The sequence below is a fragment of the Pseudonaja textilis genome, chromosome 2 (assembly GCF_049901715.1).
Source record: "Pseudonaja textilis isolate UNSWEBS1 chromosome 2, rPseTex1.2, whole genome shotgun sequence".
Classification (NCBI taxonomy): Eukaryota; Metazoa; Chordata; class Lepidosauria; order Squamata; family Elapidae; genus Pseudonaja; species Pseudonaja textilis.
In genome coordinates this window covers 76985102-77008762 of record NC_141991.1, presented here as the reverse complement: position 1 = coordinate 77008762, position 23661 = coordinate 76985102, and the positions used below count along the sequence as shown (strand labels likewise).

The following is a 23661-nucleotide window of genomic DNA, read 5'->3' as shown; positions in this document are numbered from 1 at the left end:
AGAGTGTGCTTTGATCCACTAAAACCATATTTCTGCCAATTAAAACAATGCTTTTGACTTTTCAGTTCAATAACATGGTTTGATCCACTGGAAGAGAGCAGTATGAAGGTGCCATACAACCGAGATCTGTGAACACTTGAGTCAGGACAACAGCAACAAAAATTTCTTAGGTGTGGACAAATTGCAACAAACATTTTGTTACAGAGTTTCACATTTTGTTGGGATGTCCTAAACCAGAGGTCTCCAAACTTCGCAACTTTAAGACTTGTGGACTTCAACTCCCAGAATTCTCTAGCCAGCTATGCTATGCTGGAGAATTCTGGGAGTTGAAGTCCACAAGTCTTAAAGTTGCCAAGTTTGGGGACCGCTGTCCTAAATGGTTCAAGATTATAACTGTTCCTGATTCACAATTCTTTCATCAGCATGAATTGATTTCTATGAATTGATTTTTATGGCTTTCTATCTGATAGTGACAATTCAGACTTAAATTGCCTTTTTTTCTGTAAATCATAAGTTTCCAGTTATTTATTCCATATTGTTGGGTCCACCCGAGACCGGTTCCATTTGGAATAGATCCCACAGACTTTACTATCGCTTATCCCCGTATCAGTGTTATTTACAGTTATAGCCATTTTTTCCTTTGATTAATGGAGCATTTTAAAGCCATATTTGACACTGTCGGATGAAGTACACAATTTCTTCTGACAGTGATTAAAATTTATATTAATGTTATTGATAAAATAAATTTCAGAAATGCTTCTTATGAAAATGGAAAAGAATTCTTGAAAGCCAATGTTGTTTTCTGAAAATATTGATCTGGAATGATTCATAGTTCAACTAATGGGAGTCAGTTTCCACAGCTATTAGCAGTACAATCCAGCTGCTCTCACAGAATTCCTACATATATCAGTTTGCCCGATATATTAACTGTGTGCCCAAGATTACCAATCCGTGTAGTGGGGGTACATCATCTGGAAGGGCTCTGAACTCTTACATTTTAGTTATTCACTTTGAAACTGGAATTGTGTAACTTCCAGATTCACAGTGACAACTAAAAGCCATGACAAGATAGCAAACACTAAAGATACTGCAGAATGCTCTAAGGTTCAAAGGAGTTCTTCTATTGCTAGACATTCTCCTTAAGACAATCAAACAACTATAGCTTGATTATCAGGTTTGCATCTGACCTAGACCCCTTACATATCAGACCATCTTAATGTTGATGGTGGTGGACAAAATTAGTAATGGGAACAGGAAGCTTTTGTTTAGTTTCCTGCCCAAAGCAGTGAGGCCAGGAAGAATGAAAGGCAGCTGGGGAGCCCTCTTGCTTCCTTCATTTTGCTACTTGATTTCAACAGATTCCACTAAACTAACCTGTCAGCTATCAGTAGAAAGGGATTATCTTTTCATTTTGTGATGGCTTCCAGTATTCACAGTAAGATGGTGCTGAAAAGAGGAAGAAGTGTGGAGAAAAAAAAATAACAAAAAGAAAAAGCTGCAATGTGTCATCTTAGTTTCCCTATATTGCAAATATATAAGAAAACATTAGTCAGGTAGGATAAGGAGCCTGCCAAGGGAGATATTGAAAGCATAGTGATGCCCACAGCCACTGTGTTAGGGACCCTACTTCTATCGCCCTGAGTACACATCAGTTTGTTTTTATTTGCTATAGAAAACTTCTTTAGCTAGAAATTAACTCCACAAAACCATAACATTTCATTTGCCAATCATTTGACTCTTTGGCAGGGTATCTCTTTATCTTTTACTTTGTTTTAGAGGAGTAAATGATAATAATCTTTCTACAGATGATCTCCTTTCATTGGAACCATTGCATTTTGTTCACTTGGTTTGAAGGGGATCTCTGTAGGACATTGGTTATTCAAATGTTATTTTTCTGTGTTTCTATACACTTTCTGTGCTGCTTTTTAGGTTAAAAAGTCTTAAGTTTTTGTAAATGCAGTTGAATTTCATAGGGAAACTTTTGACGTGCAGTGATATAGCACTATCAAATCTGTGTAGGCATTTCAAAACCAGCTTTGAAGCTGATGTTTTTTTAAATATGCCTTTCTAATCTAATTTATTTGTTTAATAAATAAATACATATTCATTTATTTATATTTTGCATTTTAAATAGCTTATTCCTCTCAAATTAGCTCTAAATACTTGCTATTATTGCTTAAAAAAAAAGATTCTGTACGTGAAACAGTGCCTTTTAATTTTTTTAAATGATAGGAAACTTGTTTTTCTAACTTCTATAGAGTGACATTACCATATATGGGACTGTACAACCATTAGTGTTATGCTTCCAAATAATGCTATTATACTCTAAAACCTTTAATCAAAATGTAAATTTAACTGAAACTCAACATCATTTTAAAGCAGAAGAGTAATAAATGGGTAATGTAAAAACGCCACAAAATTGGAAGCACCCAGTGTTATGGGACAATTATGCTTAACCTGTTTTTTCTCCCTCATCTACAAATTCAGTTTACAGCTTTAATTCTCATAGACTCAAATTTAATTTGAACTTGCTTTAGACATTTTAAACTAAATCTCACTAACCAGAGAAAATCAGTGGTCAAAAATTGAAGCACCAACTAACCTTTCCAGTCTGTAATCATTTAATCTGAGGAAACGGGATGCTGAGAGAAGACATTTGCCAAGACAAAATATAATTCTGTTTGAAATGGAGACCTTCCATCTCCCTCTGCAGTATCAGTAGTGTATGCATGTATGCATGTAAACAGAATAAAGAAACTGCATGGTTTGAATTAAAGCTTGTGAAATATGTTTCTGCATATATTTCCTTTTTCTCTTTACAACCTCACTTCTTTTTCATAAGTTTTATGCTTCTGATCCTCCCTAACTATACCCTATAGCAGTGCTGGTTCAGTCTTATCTTCAGTTTTCAAAAGTCGTTCTGAGCATAAGAATGGCCAAGGTTACCTTTCTTGAGGTTATGCATCTATTTGTGATATCAAAGAAAGCATGATTTTAATATGAAAATGTCACCTTACCTTTACACCATAAAGGAATTATTTGATCATTGGCTTCACTCAATATAGCAAACTAATGCACAGTCCCCATAAAAGAATGGCTAATCAGCAAAATGCAGCTTTCAACAATTCTCCTTCCTAAAAAATTTCGCTCTTAAAGAATGCTGGTTAAAAGAATAGCATATTTCTTCTTCTTTGTCCATTCTCAAATGTCCTTATTTAAATTCTTTCCAAACTTATCACTTAGTTGCTGAATTAATCCTGACAATTCTCCTGTTGCTTGGGATTTCTCTTCAAGAAGTTCATAACGGAGACTCGAAATGTCCTGCTTAATCTCCTTAAGTTCTCCTATTGGGGAAAAAAATTAAATAAAGTGAGATTTAATTACCTTGAATGTAAATCAGCTCATTTCACTTACTCTTCCTATCTTTATTTCTTATGCCTTAGATTTAGTCAGAGGATGGGCTTATGAGATCAATGAACACCATGGTATGAGGGTAGAAATGAATAAAGATCTCAGGGGATAGCCATGCCTTAATGGCTGCTTCAAAAGGGACACATGATCATTTGGCTACATTAAACTATTCTCCAGCTTGTTTAAGCATTTACTAAAATGTTACTTATTGCAATCTATTGCTGTCTCAATGCTTCTGAACTCTGAAACCCAGAAACAATCCTAAATATCATTGACTGACCTTCCTTCTAACTTAAAGCTTATATGTTGGGTTCAAAAAGCATATCTATTAAATTCCTGTATTGTTATTTGCTATCCTATGATGCTGTAGCAAACAATTGATCATAGAACTTACAGCTTCCACTGTAAGCTATAATTTTCACTGAGTGGTTGAGTGGGGAGGGTAGAGAGAAAGATACACTTGAGATATTTACACTTATGATAATTCAGTGATATGTAAATTTTTAAATATTAGCACACTGTACCTCTAAACTTACTACCCTTGTGAATATGTGGCAGTCCTCTCCAACAAAAACTACCTCATGCTACATTGACCATTTGACTGACAACCAAGTAGAAAAGATTCATTTAAAAATCCATGACTGTAACAAGATTCATTACAGTGGTGTTACATTTAAAAGCACTTGCCTTCATTGACTTCATCATTCTCCCGATCTACTTGAGCTTTCAGAACATATCGCTTAATTAGCCTCTTCATTATTTTCTGAAAATGGAATTATAATGGGTTTATTGGAATTATGTTGCCTGATTACTTCTACAGCATGTTAGAGTCACATTGCAAGACAATTAATTTCTTTGATGTGTTGTAGATTTCAGTGGTCTTACACAAGTTCACTTGTACTGAACTATGGCCCAATTATGCAATTGCATATTTATTTGATAAAATGTGTCTACGTTATTTTATGTAAACTGTGAAAAGCATTACATGCAAGTCCACCCACCCCATGAATAAGTGTCAGTTTCTCCCCAGTTGCTATCATACAATTACTCAAGTAATGTTTGTATTTTTTGTCTGTAGAGCAGGTACTTCCTAGGCAAAAATTACCATGTTCACTCCCTAAAATCTCTAGGAGCTTTTGTTTTAGAAATTTTAAAATTGATTCAGATAATATAATGTAATGAACAACAATAATAGTTTAACCAGCTCTATGAAATCTTGGAGCATTGTTTAACACTCTTACTAATCACAGTACTGAACTACATATAAAGTAGCTTCTTATTTTGCTATATTTGGAAGCTCCTGGCTATGGATTATTTCAGCATTGCCACCAAGTAGTTTCTCTGTCATTAACTATTAACCACAGGATTAGAAACATTTGGGAATAATTGGGAATTTCTCTACAGATGTCAGAAAACTATGTATTTCCATGTAACATATATTCAGGATTTTGCTATTGTGCACATGTTTGCTAAACAAATGAACAAACAATCCCATAGGACAATCACTGTACAGAGAAACCTCACAGCCACAATTGAGGCCAAAATCTCCATAGCTAAGCTATTAAATGAGTTTTGCCCCATTTTACCACCTTTCTTGTTGTTCTTGTTCCTTCTTCAGTTGTTATGTGAATCACTGCAGTTAGTAATAGGCTTGTTCAATGAATCTGGGTTTACCACTGACTTTCCTTTCAGTAACCACATGACCCTGGGTCACTGCAATCTTTATAAATACATGCCAGTGGCCAAGCATCTGAATTTTGATCATGTGACCATGGGGATCCTACAATGGTTGTGTGAAAAACAGTCATAAGTTACTTTATTTTAGTGCCATTGTAACTTTGAATAAATGAATCATTGTAAGTACAAGAACTACATGTAAATTCATCAGGATAACTGATAGAAAATGATCATGATCTAGAAAATCTGTGATGTTTTCCTGAAGATTTATGTTCATGACTTTAATTTTTTATCACTAATCTGACCTCTCTGACTTGAATAAGACCATGGAGTCTTGGTTCATGCTTTTACTGAGTGGCCTTGGATATGGGTTAAATGATACAAAGAAGGGAGTGAGATCCTGTATTGGAAATCACAGAAAGTTTATCCTTGGGCTATAGATTTTCAGTATGAGTTTATCAAAACAGGAAGAACGAGAATGTTGGTGTCTCCCAAATGATGACATCCTCTTGAACAATTTAATTCTGACTTTTTAGAGGATTAAAAGTATGAAAAATTGCAAAGGGAAAAAGTAGGAAACAAGAGAAAAGTCTCACATAGATAAAAATGACAGAATAAATTGCAGAGATCTATTTATTTATCCTTTATGTTGTTCTGTATATCACTTCAAGAGATTTTGCTTTATATTCAAAGAATAAAAGTTCTGTCTACTATTTTTGGATATAATAGGGTCACTATTCATACATGCTGAATCTTTAAATGGCCAAAGAAAGGGCTATTCTGCACAAGATTCCTGGCTGCTTGTGATACATCTAACATTGTAAAGAATGACAAAATTAATGCAATTGTAAAAACGGAACACATGATTTAAGAATCTAGTAGACTAAAGCTACCACACAAGGTGAGGAGAAGGAAAGGCCTCCTTTTTTTTCCACAGAGAAGGAATCTCCAGTCTAGAGGATGCAATTGTTTCCCCAAGTTGTTTCATCCTGGCCTGTAGAATCTTGAGTAAGAGCCCAAACATTCAACAATTTGCAAACAATTGCCATTGGGTAGAAATAAATGCTAGATTATTGGGAAATGGGTGAAAGAGCCAGATTGCTGTTCCTCCCTCAAGACAGCCATTTGCCAAAAGTGGCCTGGTTGAGAAAATTCCACAGCAGGAAAAGAGATTGGATTGCTCTCCCCTCCCAAACTCCACAATCTACCATTCTACTAAGTGCTTCAAAGGAAGCATATGAAGATGGCACCTGACACCTCTACTCCAGATGAACACTGTTCTATGGGAACTTAATATTTTTGAGTGGCCCAAACAGTGTCAGGTTAAGCTATTTATTTCCTTTCTAACTAACATTATCAAAGCCTGCTCATGCACATCAAGATTCTGGCATCAGTGAAGGGACATCCAGGAAGAAAAGGTTGGGGAAAGATAGTGAATGTAATTTTGGCACAGCTTTCTTCTTTTACCCTCTCACTCCTGCCCAAAGATCAATGGCAGAAATTAAGCAAGGTTTTCCCATTCCTGCTCATGGACCTTTTCTGCAACATTGTTTTTGCGTTATAATATATTACTTTTAATCAGTATTTCCCCTCAGAGGAAGTTAGAATAACAAGGGAATCCGTTCTATAAAGAAAACAATCCTAGTTTAGGCAAAGATACATAGATATAACTAACAGCTATGATACTGACAGGAATTAGTAAGAGAAACAAGACTTGGATATATAGTGCAATATACACATTAGTGGTTTCACTATGAGTGTGTGTCTGTGTCTGGATGCATATGTATGCATGTATGTATGTATGCATGTGATTATTTACAAGACATATTTGCATTTAATTCTAGAAGCATTCATGAGGTATAGTGCACATACTATATGCTGAAGATGGCTATGGTGGTGGTATAATCCATTGGGAAGTAGTGTTGCCACCTGAGAAAACATAAGTGGAGGAACATATTTTAGGAACGCAGGGAAATATAGGATACTAATTATGAAGTAGAAGAAAAAGAAAAGCAAGGAATGAGCATGCCAAAAAGCCAAAATGCCACTACCTAGTGTGCCATATCTGTCAGTCTATCATCTGTCTGTCTGTCTGAATCTATGCAAAATTCTCTGTGCTGTTTTATTTATGTCCGTGTGCATGTGTGTGTATGTGTGATAATTATAATTTACACCAATATTTTTCACTATTTACCTCTTCAACTGCTTCTACCTTATCCCCAATCCATATTATCTATTGCTTTTTGTGATTTAGACTTTCACCTCTGTACGCATGTCTTCAATACCCTCCACACAGGATTGTCTGGCTCTCCCCTTTCTGCTCCATTCGCTTGCATAGTTTTGTTCACATTTTGTGATTTGATCTTCACTGATTTTTTTGTAGATGACTGAATAATTTTAATGTACTTCTTTCAAGGTGGTCATTCTTTTTTATATTCAAACCACATACATTCAATGATTGTGCCCTTGTCTTGTCTTGTTTAATCTTACATGTTTCTTGGAAACCCCATTCCAACTGCTTTAGAGTAAAAGAAAAATAATATAGGTATAAAGAAAAAAGTGGTTTGACAGAATGAAGCCAAAGAGAACAAGGAACAGTTAAGTTTATAAAAGGCAGAGAAAATGCAGATTAATTTTAATAAGAATTAAATTTTGGAAATGAATGCAGAGAGAAGAACAAGAAGCTTCCGACAGAGTTAATGGGATAAAAAATAAATGTGATGAGATAAATTTGGGATGAAATGGATAAAATTCTGAAAGGAATTTTCTTAGGAATCCATATAGGGATACAGTTTGATATAATCCCCAATTATATCAAACAGAAGAACTGAATTGAGCAGTAGAACTGAAAGGAATACTATAAATGTTTCTGTCCAAGAAAAAAAAATGATGAAAAGGAAGTCTGAAAATTTGAGAAATAGTAAGGCCCAAATTACAGCTGATGCAGCTTAAGAAATATTAAAATATATGTCAGATGTTTGCTTATGGCATGGCTGTGTGACTTGTTTAATGTTTGTGTAAAGACTGCATACGAAGCTGATGATTGTTAGAATGCTTTTATTATTCCTTTTAGCAAAGGTGAGGTACCAAGAGGGAGATAAATATAAGGAGATTAATTTAAGTGTTCCAGGAAAAAATATTTGATAGAATTATGATAAAAAGGCATAAGTGGTGGCTATGAACAAAATTATCAACTGCAGTTTTCTGAGGGGTAGTAAATGAGAATGCCACATTTTTGCTCTTGCCAGTAGGGTTACTGAGAAATGTATAACTATAAGAAAGTATGTATTATATGCTTGTTTATTTGGAGAAAGATTTGAATTATGAATAATTTGTGAAAAATCTTGAGTTGAAGGTTGGTTGTAAATGGAAACCTTAGCTGATGGTTCTACATGAACAAGGAGTGAGACAAATATATGTGGTGTTCCCCCTCGGCCTACTAATGTATGAAAAGTCAAGGTAGCTGCATTTTACAGGGATGAATGATTGCAAGTTAAATGCCGTTACAATGGAGTATTTAAGTGAATGAATTAAAAAGAAGGGGAAGATTGAGAAAATTATGGTTGTTGGAGAGGAGATTCTGAAAAAGGTTAGAAATTAATAAAGGCAATGTGTGAAATAGTATACAGGGAAAGTGGGAGTTTACAAGGATAGAAGGATATAGAGAGTTCTAACTAACACTGTCAGTGTAAATTAAATATTTCCCTCCCCTTATCTTATGCATTTCATTCTTTTTTTCTTATTATATATTATTTTTTTTGAACTTTGTAAAATGTTGTCTAATTGAAAGGGAATAGTAAGATAATGAATGTGAAAGAAATGATTCTGTTATCCATTTGTGGGTGTCATATCTGGGCTGAAAAAAGAAATTCAATGACTATTAATTTGCAAAAAAAGAAAGGCAGAAAACTCTCTTTGCAGTTGACTATTGATTCTGTGGGCCCTTGAGCACAAATATGGTGCCTCTAACTTATTTCTTCTTTGGGTTGTTGAGTTATGATGCTGCCTCTAAATAAAAAATAATATTGGGGTTTTCTGTCATGTGTACTCGGGAGAAGTGCATGGTGGATGAGTGCTTCTGTTATTAATCCTAATAATCCAGAACAGGGCAGAGTTTTTAATTTATTCCTGGATGTAATGAAATCCACTCTATTCTGCGATAGGCTAATGATTCCTGGGAAGGATATTCAACATCCCTTGTGCTAAACAGGAGTCACTTACTGACAAAGAAAAATAGAGAATTTAATATCTGGAGAAAACACACTGAATGCACTTGTCTCTCATGTCTACTTATGTTTTTTTCATATTTCATCTAAAACCAACTATACATCCATGGGAAAAAGAAAGATTACTTTACTATTCACATGAAGCCACTTGGAATATTAAAATAAGAAATACTGAAGTCCCTTTTTGTTTCTTTTATGGCCATATGATTCCTTGCAGATTATTACCTAGAGGTAATTATAGTACAGCAAAATTGTGGTGTCTTCTTATTGTTCTCACCTGGATTTCAGAGTGCTTATTTTTCAGAATTTTCATTTTCATTAACCCTCACATGGCACAGATGCATCTCTTTGAAATGCTAACTAGATACAGACCTGAATACAGTCCTAATAGTTGGTTTATGCTTTCTCTTTCTGGCTGAAAATAATTATTGGGCAGACCAAAACATCTGTTTTATGCTACTTGCTCCCTCTTTTGTCTAATTGTGCCTTCTGTTATTACCACTTTATTATTTTTTTCCTGATGGGAAAAATTTAACAGTTTTTAATAATATATAGTTTTGGAACAGAGCTTGGTAAAAACAACAATAAGAAACGGAAAAAAAGGCCTACTCAAATGTTTCTTTGCAAAGTTATTGATTTTTTAAATTATATTTCTAGCTCTAGCATTGCTTAGGTGGGTTATAATAAATTAAGTACTATAATTATTCTTATTCACAAAGAATAATTTCTGCATTTTAATGTAGTTTAATATGAATTTATACTGGGGTAATATGGCCATTAGAGGTATTGGTGGGTTTCAGAAAGATGCTATTTTAAACTTGGGGGACTATTTGAAATCTCTCCATGATGGCATTAACATAAGTATATTTTTTTAAATAAGCCACTGAATTCCATGCATGTTTACACACACACAGTGTAGTGTTCAAAATATGTGATGGTTCACATATAGGCTTGCCAAACTGATAGTAGATTCAGTAAAATGAAAGGGACTTAAATTTTTATCATATTTCTAGTATTTAAATCCATAGGACATGAAAATCAACTTTATTTTATCATTGGTATGGATTCTAATATGGGTTATTGGAAATTACTTGATAATGAAAAATTATTTTAAATCCATGAGGGACTCAACAAAGGAACCTTTTGCTGTGATGGATGACAAATTATGGTTGCTGGTTGGGAATTTTAAGAACTGAACACATTTGGAATTACTGGCTGAGGCAAGCTTCCTGCAATGTGTCTTTCACTTAGTTGCAAATTACCTCCTTTATTGCAACCAGGTATCCTTTGGACACTTTGATATCCAATCAATTTGATTCCTATCAAATCCAGCAGTTATGGCAGTGGGAGTTGCACGAAACGTCTAGCAGGAGGTGGCGGATGGATTGATGGCAAACTCTACTCCCTCTCCCCATCTTATTCTGCCATCCTTCCATCTTTTTGGCCTGTATTTTCATTGAGTTCTTTTTCATTATTTAGTTTATTGTTCTATTATCTTATGTCTGTATACACTCTTTTTATTTTTCCCTTTTTATTTTTGGAAGCCACCTAGGGTAGCCCCATGGCAAGAAAGGCAGAAAAAAAAAGAATAAATAAACATCTGTGGGAAGTGCAAGATTCTCTTCTACTACATCATGGTGCAACATGTTTGGAGGGATTGAGGTCTCCTAAGTGGCTGCTGATTGTTTTTGGAGTTCTTTTTTTCACTGTGATACACAATATATATTGTGTCTAAGAAATATTTCTATAGTTTGAACAAAATCCCACAATCAGGTTTACTGGTAGAGAACCTGAAAGTAACCAGTGAATCATTTTTGACAAGGACCCAGGGAAAACTGTGAAAGTAGAAGGTACTGAATTTAAATGTGTTTTCATTAAATGGAAATGTTAATGAAAGAAGGGGGAAAAAAAGTATATGGAGACAAGCTTTGATGAGGAAAATAATGAAGGATTCTGTTAAGATAAATCTCATCAACATTTCTTGAGAATGTCAACAGGCACTTGGAAGAAAGTGGCTTTGTTGATATTCCAGCATCCATAGTTCCTCATCAAAGCTTGAATAAGCTTAGTAATAATGAGATAGTATAATTCATATGGATTTAAATAAGTGTAAACTGATGCACACCGGGATGGGGGGGAATTCACATATAATTGAATGGATCTGAGACATTTATAACTTAACCAGAAAAAAGAAAATGGAGTCAAAGTGGGTAGTTCAGTGAAAATGCCAACTCAAAACAAAACTGCCACTATTGTAATGTCCACATGTACGTTCACAAAATAAGATCACCTTTATTGTCACTTTTCTGTGTACACAATGGCACACATTAAAATGAATTTCTGATGTCCGCTCTCAAAATATATATACACATATAAGCACATATACACACATATATATACCTACTATATATGTGTACATACACACACACACACACACACACACACACACACAATATAAATATATAAACATATACACATATGTTAATCACAATTAAAATATGTTGTGTATTTCTTGCTACCAAATATTTAAAAAATACAATTGGGACAAAACATAGAAGACAGCAAACAAAATGAGTGAAGTTGTACAACAGCTTTTGTAAAAAGGGAGGATGTTTGGAACTATTTAACATAGAAAAAAAGATCACTTTAGGGAAAATATGATCAAACTTCATAAAGTCAAATATGGCATGGACAAAAGACACAAGGAGAATTTGTTCTGTTTTTCAAAACACTATGGCTCTGTTGAAACTGTTTGAAAGGAGATTTAGAATAAGCAAAATAAATTATTTAAACATAGGAATGTATAACTAAGGAGTAAATGGACTCTATCTTGAATTTCACTAAAGAGGAATAGCATCAGTTCATAAAGAATGGGTCTATCAAGGGCTAATACGGGGCCTTAGCATATGCTCTATGAGCAGCATGCCTCCAAATCCCAGTTGCAACAGAACAAAGATGGGAGAAGTGGGTGTCACTCTCTTCTGCTTGTGGGCATACCTGAGACATGAAATGAAATGCTGGACTTGGATGTACCTTGGCCTGATCTAGTAGAACTTCACTATATTCTTGTAAACAACTACCTCTCTACTTTTAAAATAATTAGAAAGCAATTCCTCCTACAGTATGATTTTAAACGACATAAACATACACGAACAAATTGTAAATCAAAGGTATGAAGATGGCTACTAATTGCTTTCCTCACAATGATTTTTCTGATATCTTTCTCTTCAGTTGCCATTACCTGATATCTGGTGGGGTTGTTGTAGGCATTCTTCAGGATAAAGTCTGACTTTGGAGTACTTGATTCAAAACGAACATTCTGAAATGTACAAATATAGGGCATTTCATCATAATGAAGAATGAAGCATTAGCAATCTAATTCAAAGAAAATATCCACAAATATCAGTTGCCCAATGCCCATGGCAAACAGCACTGTACAGGAAAGAAAATTCGTATATGAATTTGATTAAAACTTTCTGTAATTCCGTTTTGTATTTAAATGGCTAATATTCTTCCTAGCTGTCTGGTAAGGATTTACGATTTATATAACCATTTGATATTTATAATTATGTTCATACTCTTATCTATTTCACTTTTGAATTCCAGTCAAGAATATTGTGCAGATAAAGACATCTTGTTAACCCTGTCTCGGCCTACTTTGGTCCACCATCAATACACCCATTTCGGACATCTGCAATGCTTATGGAAATAAGTTTTCTGTATAAGCCATAATGGTGATAGTAAAAGTTCAATGCACGTGACTCTCAGCAAATGTAGATCAATATCATATGTAACCCACAGCAGGAGCTGAAAAAACATGTGATCAATGGCTGCAAGTTTCTATGCATGCTTCTCTGGATATTTGAAAATCTGTTATGTTGTATCTATATGATAGATATCCATAACTAAGAACTCACCCTAGTGACAAAAACATCTTTCTTAAACAGGTAATTGATTAGTTCATTACTTGTATCATATGTATTAAAACAGATAGAGTTGGTAGCTGACCATTAAAAAAAATCCAGTCAAATGAAAACTGTTTTGGTGCCTTTAATAGAATCTTTATCTTTCAAAATCAGTGGGCAAACCTTTTTCTCTTTGCAGATATACATGATCTCTGGTAAGAACTCCTAGATGAGCCACTGCAGAACAAAGGTAAGGTCCTATTCAGAAACTAAGAATTCAATCATGACATACTGGGATGCTGATAAGGGAAATGACTGTGTCACAGTGTGTGTGATCTAATGCAACTCTCTATATTGTGTTTATTATTTTGCTTTCAAGAACTTGACCATTAGATGGGAAATTGGAAACTGATGGGCACAATGAGGCTAATAGATTTTTTCTTTTGAAGAAAAAAAAAGGCATTAGATAGCTTTATGGATGTACTTTTTGAGATAGTTACTGTATTTAGGCTTTATTTCTTTGGACTTCAAAAACTACCAAGCTTTGTTTTTAACATGCCTAGACAATTTCCTCTGGAAATAACAGGCATTATTGTGAGTATATATCATAAGGTTTTAATGGGTTTTTCTTCTATTAAAAATGAATGATTGTCCATGATATACAGACTGGAAGAGCTGACCTCTTACATAGCATCTTTCTAATTACATTTTGTGCCCTTCTGTCACAAATAATAAGATGAAATGGAAATGGAAAAGAGCAAAACAATGTCTTTGTGACTTTATGGCTTTGTATCTTGTATGTATGTATATGTATGTATGTATGTATGTATGTATGTATGTATGTATGTATAATGATCTATGCTTTAGAATAAGCTTTTCTGTTTTTAATCATTTTGGAAATATTCATATTCCTGTTATTTATACCACAATTTCTGCTGAATGATGCAAATTATTTTTAGAATTGGACAATGGAGGTTTGATTATCTTCTCTCATCAATGTATCTCAGAATTATGCGGTGATGCTTCTGGCCACAAGAAATACACACTGAGATCAAATTATGTATTAAAATCCAATCATGCTCCCTCCAAAACCTATTGGGTAGCTCTTTAGACACTTAGCTTTTTTTCACATCAAAATTGTCCTGTTAATTAATTTCATGAAGTCTAGGCTTATATGATTATTCAATGAATGAATTGTTTCTACTGGTTTTCACATAAATACAAGGAGATAGTGAAAAGTCAGTAAATATTATTGGAGGAAAATACTGAATACACACACACACACACACACACACACACACACACACACATATCTTATAAGAAAAAGAGTAATCCATGGTTTTGGTCTTAATCAAGCATTTTCAACTTTTAAAAGATCTATTCAGCTGCTATTGCACTTTCTGGACAGGGTAAAATCAGAAGCAAATCTTGTGTACCTTCCCTACTTCAACTTCCCATAAATAGACAAACCTAGGAAACATTGTATGATATTTGCTTAGGTTGAATTAATAAGAAAGAGCAACAAAAAGCCTTGAGTTGACATACATTTCCATTTTCAATACAGAATAAAAGAGTTGGAAGGGACTTCAGAGGTATTCTAATCCAACTCCCAGTAAGAAGATTATATTCCATTCCAGACAAATGGCTATCCAATCTCTTCTTAAAAATTTCCAGTATTGGAGAACCCACAAATTCTGAAGGCAAGTCATTTTACTGATTAATTGCTCTGTCCGTAACTGTGTTCACTGTTGTAGTTAACAATAGACCTGTTCCATTACATGTCTGCTGAGCATAGATTTCCAGTTTCTCAAACTTCTTAACTATTTATTTTAGCTGCTTTTTTTTTTTAAATCACCAGATTGAATTTAAGGACAAACACAGATTGTATTTGCTCTATAAAACAAGTAAGGTGGCAGAGAGTTGACATTCATTTACATGTCTTTACTTAGAAAGAGAAAAAGCTAACATATATATAGTACTGCCTTTGGCTCTCAGAAAAAATGTACATATCCACCATCAGGACTTTCTAGATTGTGATGTCACTCAACAACATTGCATCTCCTAGAAAGTTTAGACAGCATCAAGAGTGAGTCCTTCAAAAGAGCTTGTCATGGCTGCTAATTTGTCATTTTCTTAAAAAAGGTTGAAAAAAGTAAAATGGAATTGCTTGGATATGCTTCATATTTAATAAATATACAAAGCCAACCTCTGTTCCATTCATCCAGAAAAAGATTAAAAATAGCCACATTTAATCCCACCATAAAATCTGTTAGGGAAACACCTAGATTTACTTTCAACAAGATCCATAGTTTTTTTTTTTAAATCTCTGCTGTAGTTCTCTGTTAGAATACACCTTTCCATCATCTCCATTATTAAACTGGGACTGGAAACTATAGCAGCTTCCAGCCTTCTTTGATTTATTTACATATCTTTCTTGCAGTGGTGTAGTTTTTTTGTTGCCTGAAGCAGAATGAATGCAGGCAAATATTTGTAACATTTTAAGCACAGCTGTTTCCTCACAGGTTATAATTTGCTGGTTTTAGTAAAACAATTTCCATAAGAAGCTCTAGGCAGTTTTTCAAAGTCCAGGAATGCAAAAATGAAATGCTGTATGGGACAAACCTTATTATATGTTGATAGCCAGACAGATAGAAGTTACCTACCAGGGCTGTACAGTTTTTTAAGTCAACCCTTTTCTTTGATAAATTCTCAAGCGATATACCACTTTGAAGCTGATTTGCAAAACAACCCAGCCTCCACACTCCTATGAATGGAATATAATGAGCCATGCATTGGTATATCAAAACCAGTATATTGTCACAAGCATATAATGCCAATTAAAGCTTTAGCAGTAACTTTATGTCATGTAATTGTGTAAATGGATTTGTCTGCTGGTCTGCAGGATTTGTAACTGAAGATTCTGGATGGAAGACTCTAGGGATAAATACGAATCAACATAAAACAATCACCCAGGCCAAATACAATCCCAACAGACGCGTGTCTGAAACTATCATCCATGATTAAAAGCACAGTGGAATAAATGTGGTTTAGTAGTTTTCCAAAATGCCATGAGGGAGGGTGCTGTACAGTCCACAAGGGGGAGGGAGTTCCACAAATGTGTATGAATTGTGGTATGTGAAAGTTCCACTCAGAGCAGACAAAAAAGGAAAAACACAGAAAAGGTTGTTCAGAAAGATTTCAGCTTATGCAGCTTGTGAAGGATAATAACTTCTCATTCAAAAATGTGGATTTATGCACTTGTGCACCTGAAGAAGGAAAGGGCATTTTTCCCTGTGGTAATGTAACAGAAGCCAAGATGGGTCTTGTCAAATTTTGCTGGACTGATCAAGCCTTGTTGGAAGGCATAAAGACGTGTCACATGCTACAAGGTAGCATACAAAGTCAGTGTCCCGTATCATTGCTTCAAAAACTCAAACCAAACTTGCTAAATAGACTTTGTGTCAAATAGGTGTACACATGGCTTTGTGATTTTGTGAATGGGCAGGGCCTGTACGATAAATGTTGTAAAACTTGTACTTGTTGCTAGGCATCCGAATTTCTGATTGAAAATAGCACTTGAGGAGTTTCAAGTATATAAAGACTGGTTCACTCAGGGGTACTACAGACGCACTCTAAAACCTTCACTGTAAAAGAGATTGGATCAACTGACCTCCATGATTCCTTCTGTTTCTGATGCACTGTTTCCTTGATAAAACATTCCTAAGTAATGAATATATTGAAATAATGTGAAAGTTATCGTATATGTGTTTCCCCTGAATTTTAGAAGAACACAGTCAAAGCATCTTGTGATATTGCACATAGATTCTATAACATCTGTCTGGTAATAGTATGTAAACGCTATTAACTCTCTTGGATTGTTGCACACTTGTCATGATGTTAACTCTAACCCTAACCCTAGCCCTAATTGAAACTCTTTAGGGTTCATTTTTGTCATACTAATTTGGACAACGTGAAGTTTTCAACATCTTTTGCGGGTCTCCAGGCCATGTTTGGAGTAGAAGGATTCAAACATTTTGGTGTTTTGGGAGGAGCTAGGTAACGGTTTAAGGATGAACTGAAAACATTGAGACTTGCATGCATGTCAGTTCTTAAACTTTCAGTGTGGATGCACAAAATTTAACTGATTTTTCTACTTGAGATGTACTTGAGATGTGTGTGTGTGAGTGTGTGTGTGTGTGTGTGTTGAGGTTTAAGGAGGAAACAGCAGTCCTTAAACATACTAAGTATTCTCTCAACAAAGACCAAAAATATTGTTTTTGCCACACATTCATGTTACCAGTCTTGTTTCCTGCAGCTTCTGAGGCCAAAATGTTCTTTTTTACAGTGGAGATCTTAATTGTAAGAACATTTCCCATCCCAGTAACTAGCAGCCTGAACTACTACATAGGGTTGAAACTGAAACTGTGCCTTCAACATGGCATTTCAAGAAATAAATACTTATGTTGAGAAATAAATAAAAATGACCGACTTACTCGTAGCTTGGAATTCAGCATTCCCATCTCAAGATCATTTTCACAGTTTTTGGCCTTAGATTTGCAGAGTTTTATGAGGCACATTTTTATTCTCATTATGAGATAATAAAACGACTTAGGGCTTGGCACTAGATTAAAAGGAGCAGGTAGAGTCCTTCCCTCATCAAAATAAGAAAGCCAGAGTTTAGCACGTGCAAATTTCCACTCCACATCTGCATCTTCCTGCAAAAGGAACAGAACTGATTTAACGTAAAAGATTGGTTTTTGAGAAGGTTGCAAGCATCATTGTCTTTGTTACAGATTTCAAGAGCTGCATTTGGTTTTTCAAGCTATTAAAATATTTTGCCCCAAAGTCATCCTTTGTAAAAACATTGATTCTAATTTTCCTTTGAAATAAACCACATAGAAAAACTCAATACTTTTCCTTTATCATGACCTGATCCTGTATAGAAGCATTACTTGTAGTTGCCCTACTTAACTAAGGTCACTGGAAAAAAGATCTAAATTCTCAAAATGTCCTTTATGATTACAATATAACTTTAACAGCCTTGGATCTAAAGTGTACAAACAAATTATTTTCTCAATTAAAAATTGTTGAAGGAGTCAAAAACTATGCAGTATACTGAATAAGAATATACAAAAATGATTCCTATATTAATTTAAATGTCATTTTTCTTCTGTTTCCCTATTTTCAAATTACTTTTTCCACTAAGTATCCCTGAAATGAATTGAAGCCAAGTTAATTAACTTCCTAGGTTTCTGATATAAAAAGACCATGAACTGTCCAGAAAAGCTCCATTGTCTGCTGGACTTGGAAAAAATCAGAACTAAAAATTAAGTCTCTGCAAGAGATTCCTAATTGGTGTTCTGTTTTTGAATTAAATTTTGAATTAAATTTTCAGAATGGCAATCATTATTTACATAATAGGTAACCCACCCTTAAACAACTGCATATTCACATTCAAAGGTTAATTGGCATTACTATCAAGCTTTTCAAAACTGGAAGAAGGTTTCAGAGTGTTTCTATCCCTTAATTAATGCTCTTTGTTTTCTTTTACACAATTTATCGATATATTAAAGTGATAGATAATTCTTACCTCAATTTCCTGATAAGAATTGTTGATCATGGCTATTAACATGTTGAGGAGAACAACCACCATGGTGACATTATAAACCCCATAGAGCACATATCCAATATTCTCAATAAATTTGTGATCATATTTCAGCACAACTGATATTACCTCAGACAAGCCAAATATGGACCAGAATAAAGTTTTAAAACTTTCTTCTACCCTAAAGATAAAATGAAATCTTAATTAGCTATTTGGGTCTGAGCTGGGAATACATCAAAACTCAATCTTTTCTAGCTGAGGAGGTCTAATAAACCAACATTAAAAAATATTTAATCTTGAGAATTTAAACAAAAGACACCTCTGAACTTGACATTGCCAGCAAATTTTGATAAAGCCATTTTGTGAGTTTTTTGAACCTGGATAAAGTGCTTTAGTCTAATATAGAAATCCAGTAATCATGTCTTATTTCAACATCCAGAAAGCAACATTTAGTATAATATATGAACTCAGGAAAGCTACCATCTTTCATTGAATGGAATGCTGAAGTGAATTTAATTCAAAAAAGATGTAGACCATCCAGAAATGCACTGTGAGGTAATATTATATCAATAGAGAGCTTGCCTTTGTCCTATTTTATGAAGAGCCAAATCATTCCCTAATCTAAGGGGCTGATTATCATATTGTTATCCCATAGCACTCGGACATATTAGACAACTTCTTCCCAGAATTTAATTTGTCTGCTCAGTCTGGTCATCTAGACAAGAATACTGCTCTCCCATGAAAAAATACTCAGTGGGGGTAGACTAAGTGCCAGACGGTCTCTGTGGTAATCCTCACTTTTTGGAACATTATTTGTTCAGAAGCAGGTGCAGCCTCATCTCTCTCTTAGCTTTCTATAAACACTAAAATCTGCTTCCAGAGAGCCTCTGCCTCAGCTGAATGAGATATAGGGATGGTTATTAGTGTTATAAACAAGCATAGAAGAAAACAAATACATATTGCTTACATGCTATTCCATTTTTGAGATTTTGAATAGCTTACAAATAACAATATAAAGTTAAAGTATAAGCAATCAATAACATAACAAGGTCTTGGAGGTTCATCAATCAGGCAACACAGACTTTAAACGTCTGTCTTGAAAATTTTTCATGGGGGCAGGGAGGGTATACAATCAAGGGAAAGACGGCTTCAGAATGGAGGGGCATGGCTCAGAAGTCCCTACCATGGAGCCTCTGTAGAGAGCATTGCCTCACATCTGGGACTATCAGCAAAAGCCCTCTCTACTACATAGCACCAAATAGACAGATTTAATTTAGGAAAGGCAGAGTAACTGACACTGTAAATCTGGATAAAAAGTGAATTGTCCATTAGTAAGTATACCTATCTTACTATGTGACTTATACATGAAAACATGCATTGATCAGCCCAATTTGAATATGGGCCTTAAATCCTTCTTAAGATAAATCTTCTTTATCAACACAGGGATTATTTTATTGCAATCTCACCTTTATTATTTTTTAAATAAATAACTCAGGGTGGCAAACATACCTAAAACCCCTTCAACTTTCTCTTACTTTCCCCACAATCACCATCCTATGAGGTGGGTTGAGCTAAGAGACAGTGGTTGGCACAAAATCACCCCAAAATCTATTTAGTGTACTGATAAGATAACAAGACTTGATTATTTAATACAATTAATTATCTGCAATAATTTTGGAGAGAGGTATATTTTGAACTAGGACTTCCAGCATTTTATGTTACCTAGATGCTTTTTTCGAAGGGGATGTCTTCCCCGATTTATTTTTTCAATGTATTTTTTTCTTTCAAAAGGACCTGAAAAACAATAGGGAACCAGCTAGTAATGACTGCAAACAAAGTGATCTCAGATTAGCCACTACATGCCATCTCTTTCCGTTGGCTAAAGGGAAGTAATTGACAGAAGTAAAGGATGGGCCTTCCAATCTACAGATATAAAACTGCTACCTGACTAACTGCACCCTTTATGACCATGGAAACAATAACTCCCACAGCTGGCATGGGTAAGGCTCAACAATAACCTTTCTCTCGCTTTGGTAATAAGCACATTCCATGTTCCTTTCACTAGATTTTAAGAGATGAAATTTAATTTGAAGTATGGGTTGTTTCAGATGCGTTGGACTCCATTGTATTTTTCTTACTTGCCTGATACGTGCCATTCAATCACTTGGCGCACAGTTTTATTTCACTTTTCAGATATAAAATGTACTCTTTTTCATATTGCCTCAGATAAGAAGATGTTAAATACCCCATAGCACTGACTGATCATGAATTTTTAATATCCACTCTTTACATGACGAAGTTCAGAGAGCTGTGGCATGGATTTTCTTTTTTGTTCTTCATTACACCATCAAAACAAGTAAATATCTTCATAAAACAAGTGCTTAAAGAAAAGAACAAGATCATTTTTTTCCTATGAAATATTACATTTAACTTTGATTCCAATAGCATGATATTATCTTACTTTGTTTTAATTTGGAAATTTTATTTTATTTTATTATTTTCCTACTTGCAATTTTAACAATTGCATCAATTTGACTACATTTCCTGAATTAGCAGATCTACATTGATGTTGCCTAGCAACCAGGTTGAGCTAAAAGTATTTGAACCTCTTGCTGGCAGCAGTCAGCCCTATTTAGTTAGACCTGCCAGAACTTGGCTGCCAAAATACAGATGGCCTCTGAATGGGACCAGAGATACAGAAAAACCTTTGCTGCCCTCTAGTGGCTCCATTGATTTTCCTAGGCTAAACTTGGTAGCAATAAGTTTAGTACTTGGACAGAGAACCATGTAAGAATTTTTGGAATGTAGCCTAGGCTACACTTGGCATATAGTAGTTTTTTATATTACTGGAATGGTTCAGCTACACTGCTCTACTGCTGTGGAACAGAGAAGGGCTCCTGGCTTCACAATATTCTTGAACAGGATGTTTCATTCAAAGGTGCATCAACATTGTTGCATATCCTCAGTCCATGTATCAAATATGGCTTTCCTAATGTATAAGCAAGCATTTTGTTTGTGTGCAAAGGTTTTATGCACCTAAGGACTTATTAATGTATATATGGAACTCAGAGATTAGGGACAATAATCCTTCTCCCTAATATTTTTCATTCACATCTGTTTTACTATGTGGACATGTCCTCTCCCTGGCCAAGCCCAAATTAACTACTTCTTCCCCGAGAAGTGGCCCTGGAGTGGCTGTTCCTTGATAGTTACTTCTACTTGTTCATCATTCATCTTCAGCCATGCCCACAGGCAAGGATTTTGTTCTTTCTAACTTTGTTCAGGCATGATATTTCTAGAATGAATTAAAAATGGCTGTTTGTAGGAGTTTTGTAGGGAGTGCTGAATCTGCCATTTCAGTCTCTGGCTTTTCCACAGGAAGGAAGCCTCTGTTGACTTTTCAGATCAAAGGATTGCATTAGCTTTCTTTTCAGAAAGTACTGTGTCCAAATATGAATTTGGAAAGCAATTTTTGAGATGGGCAAAGTAGCTGCTTGTTGATATATATCAATAAGGATTAGCCTTATTCCCAGCTGGGCAGATCTAAATCTCTCCTGCTTAATGTCCATCAAAAAAAGAAAATCTTGAGCCAAATTGTTAGGAGAAAAGGGTATTTTAGGCCTTATTCACACACTAAAAAAATCAAGCAAGGCTTTGGTAGAATATGGAAATTTTAGAATGCTGAATGGACCTAAATGTACAACAAAACATGTCCTTGAGTTAAAATAAACATCTTTTAGTTTAACCCAACTTCTAACTTCCTCTACAACATGTTCCATTTTTACCAGCTTTTAACCAATATTCAATCCTTATCGCAATTCTTCTGAAAAGGTATATTGCCCAATTTATCAGACATTAAAAGCCATGCATATTTTGGCAAAAGTGATGATGGGTAACAATAAATAAGATTCCTTCTTTCAGTTATAGAGACTTCTCTTTTTAAGCAAGAAATTAATGCAATTCATCTAGCTGCAAGGAATTTAGTAAAATATTAATTGGGAGTTCCAAGAGCTGCCTTTTGAATTTAATAAAACTGAACTCACTCCAAAGACAATCAACATTATAATAACCCAAACTTGCCGGTTAAAAGAGGTCTTCTGTCTTTTAAATTTGCAAACTTATTAACATATGAGTCATTAACATATAACCTTTTCAGCTCCTGTTGGCTAAAACCAAGGTTTTATCAATTTTATAATATTATCAAATTAAACAGAGATAAAGGAAGAAGAATGATTCTTAGGTATCTTTAATGAGATTTTGTACCTTATAGGACTGGGTTGATTACTGCTATTGTAGAGAATGAAAGACCTATGTAACAAGCATTTGACTTGAAAAGCATGACTGTAAAAAGGGTTCAGGGCATCCTTTTCGTAATCTGAGGGTCTCTTGATATGTTTGGATTGAAGCCAAGGTTTTGAAAATGCCTCTTTAAAACCTCCAAAGAATATTATACTAGGCAAGGTTAATTTAGACCAGTGGCTCCCAAACTTTTTCAGTCCACCGCCCCCTTGGTGCTACAAACTCATCCTTGGTGCCCCCCACCCAGGGGTGAGATTCAAATTTCTGTGGGCATGGCCTAATTTGAGGGCGTGGCTTGCTGGTCACGTGACTGGCTGTCATGGCTTGCTGGCTGGATGTGGCTTGGTGGTCACATGATTGAGTAGGTGTGGTTTAGTAGTCATGGGACTGGGTGGGCATGACCAGGTGACTGGCAAACCAAATACAAGTGGTCCTCACTTAATGGCCAGTTATTTAGCAAGTGTTCTAATTTATGACTGGCCTCCCCAGAGCTACTTGACCTATTTTTGGAGTTTTGACAGCCCATGCACTCACATAC

The 23661-nt window shown here is 34.9% G+C and overlaps 1 protein-coding gene across 1 annotated transcript in view; it reads right to left on the bottom strand.

Annotated features, from left to right (window-relative positions):
- Window positions 1–2725: 2725 nt before the first annotated feature.
- Window positions 2726–23661, bottom strand: part of TRPC7 (transient receptor potential cation channel subfamily C member 7) — a 130168-nt gene continuing 109232 nt past the window's right edge. The window contains exons 7-12 of the mRNA XM_087924357.1: window positions 18810–19005; window positions 17713–17934; window positions 12556–12633; window positions 6961–7017; window positions 4099–4174; window positions 2726–3344 (exon numbers count right to left, since the gene is read on the bottom strand). Coding sequence (XP_087780483.1) covers window positions 3202–3344; window positions 4099–4174; window positions 6961–7017; window positions 12556–12633; window positions 17713–17934; window positions 18810–19005 — 772 coding nt within the window. The 3' untranslated portion in view covers window positions 2726–3201. The remainder of the gene's footprint in view (window positions 3345–4098; window positions 4175–6960; window positions 7018–12555; window positions 12634–17712; window positions 17935–18809; window positions 19006–23661) is intronic.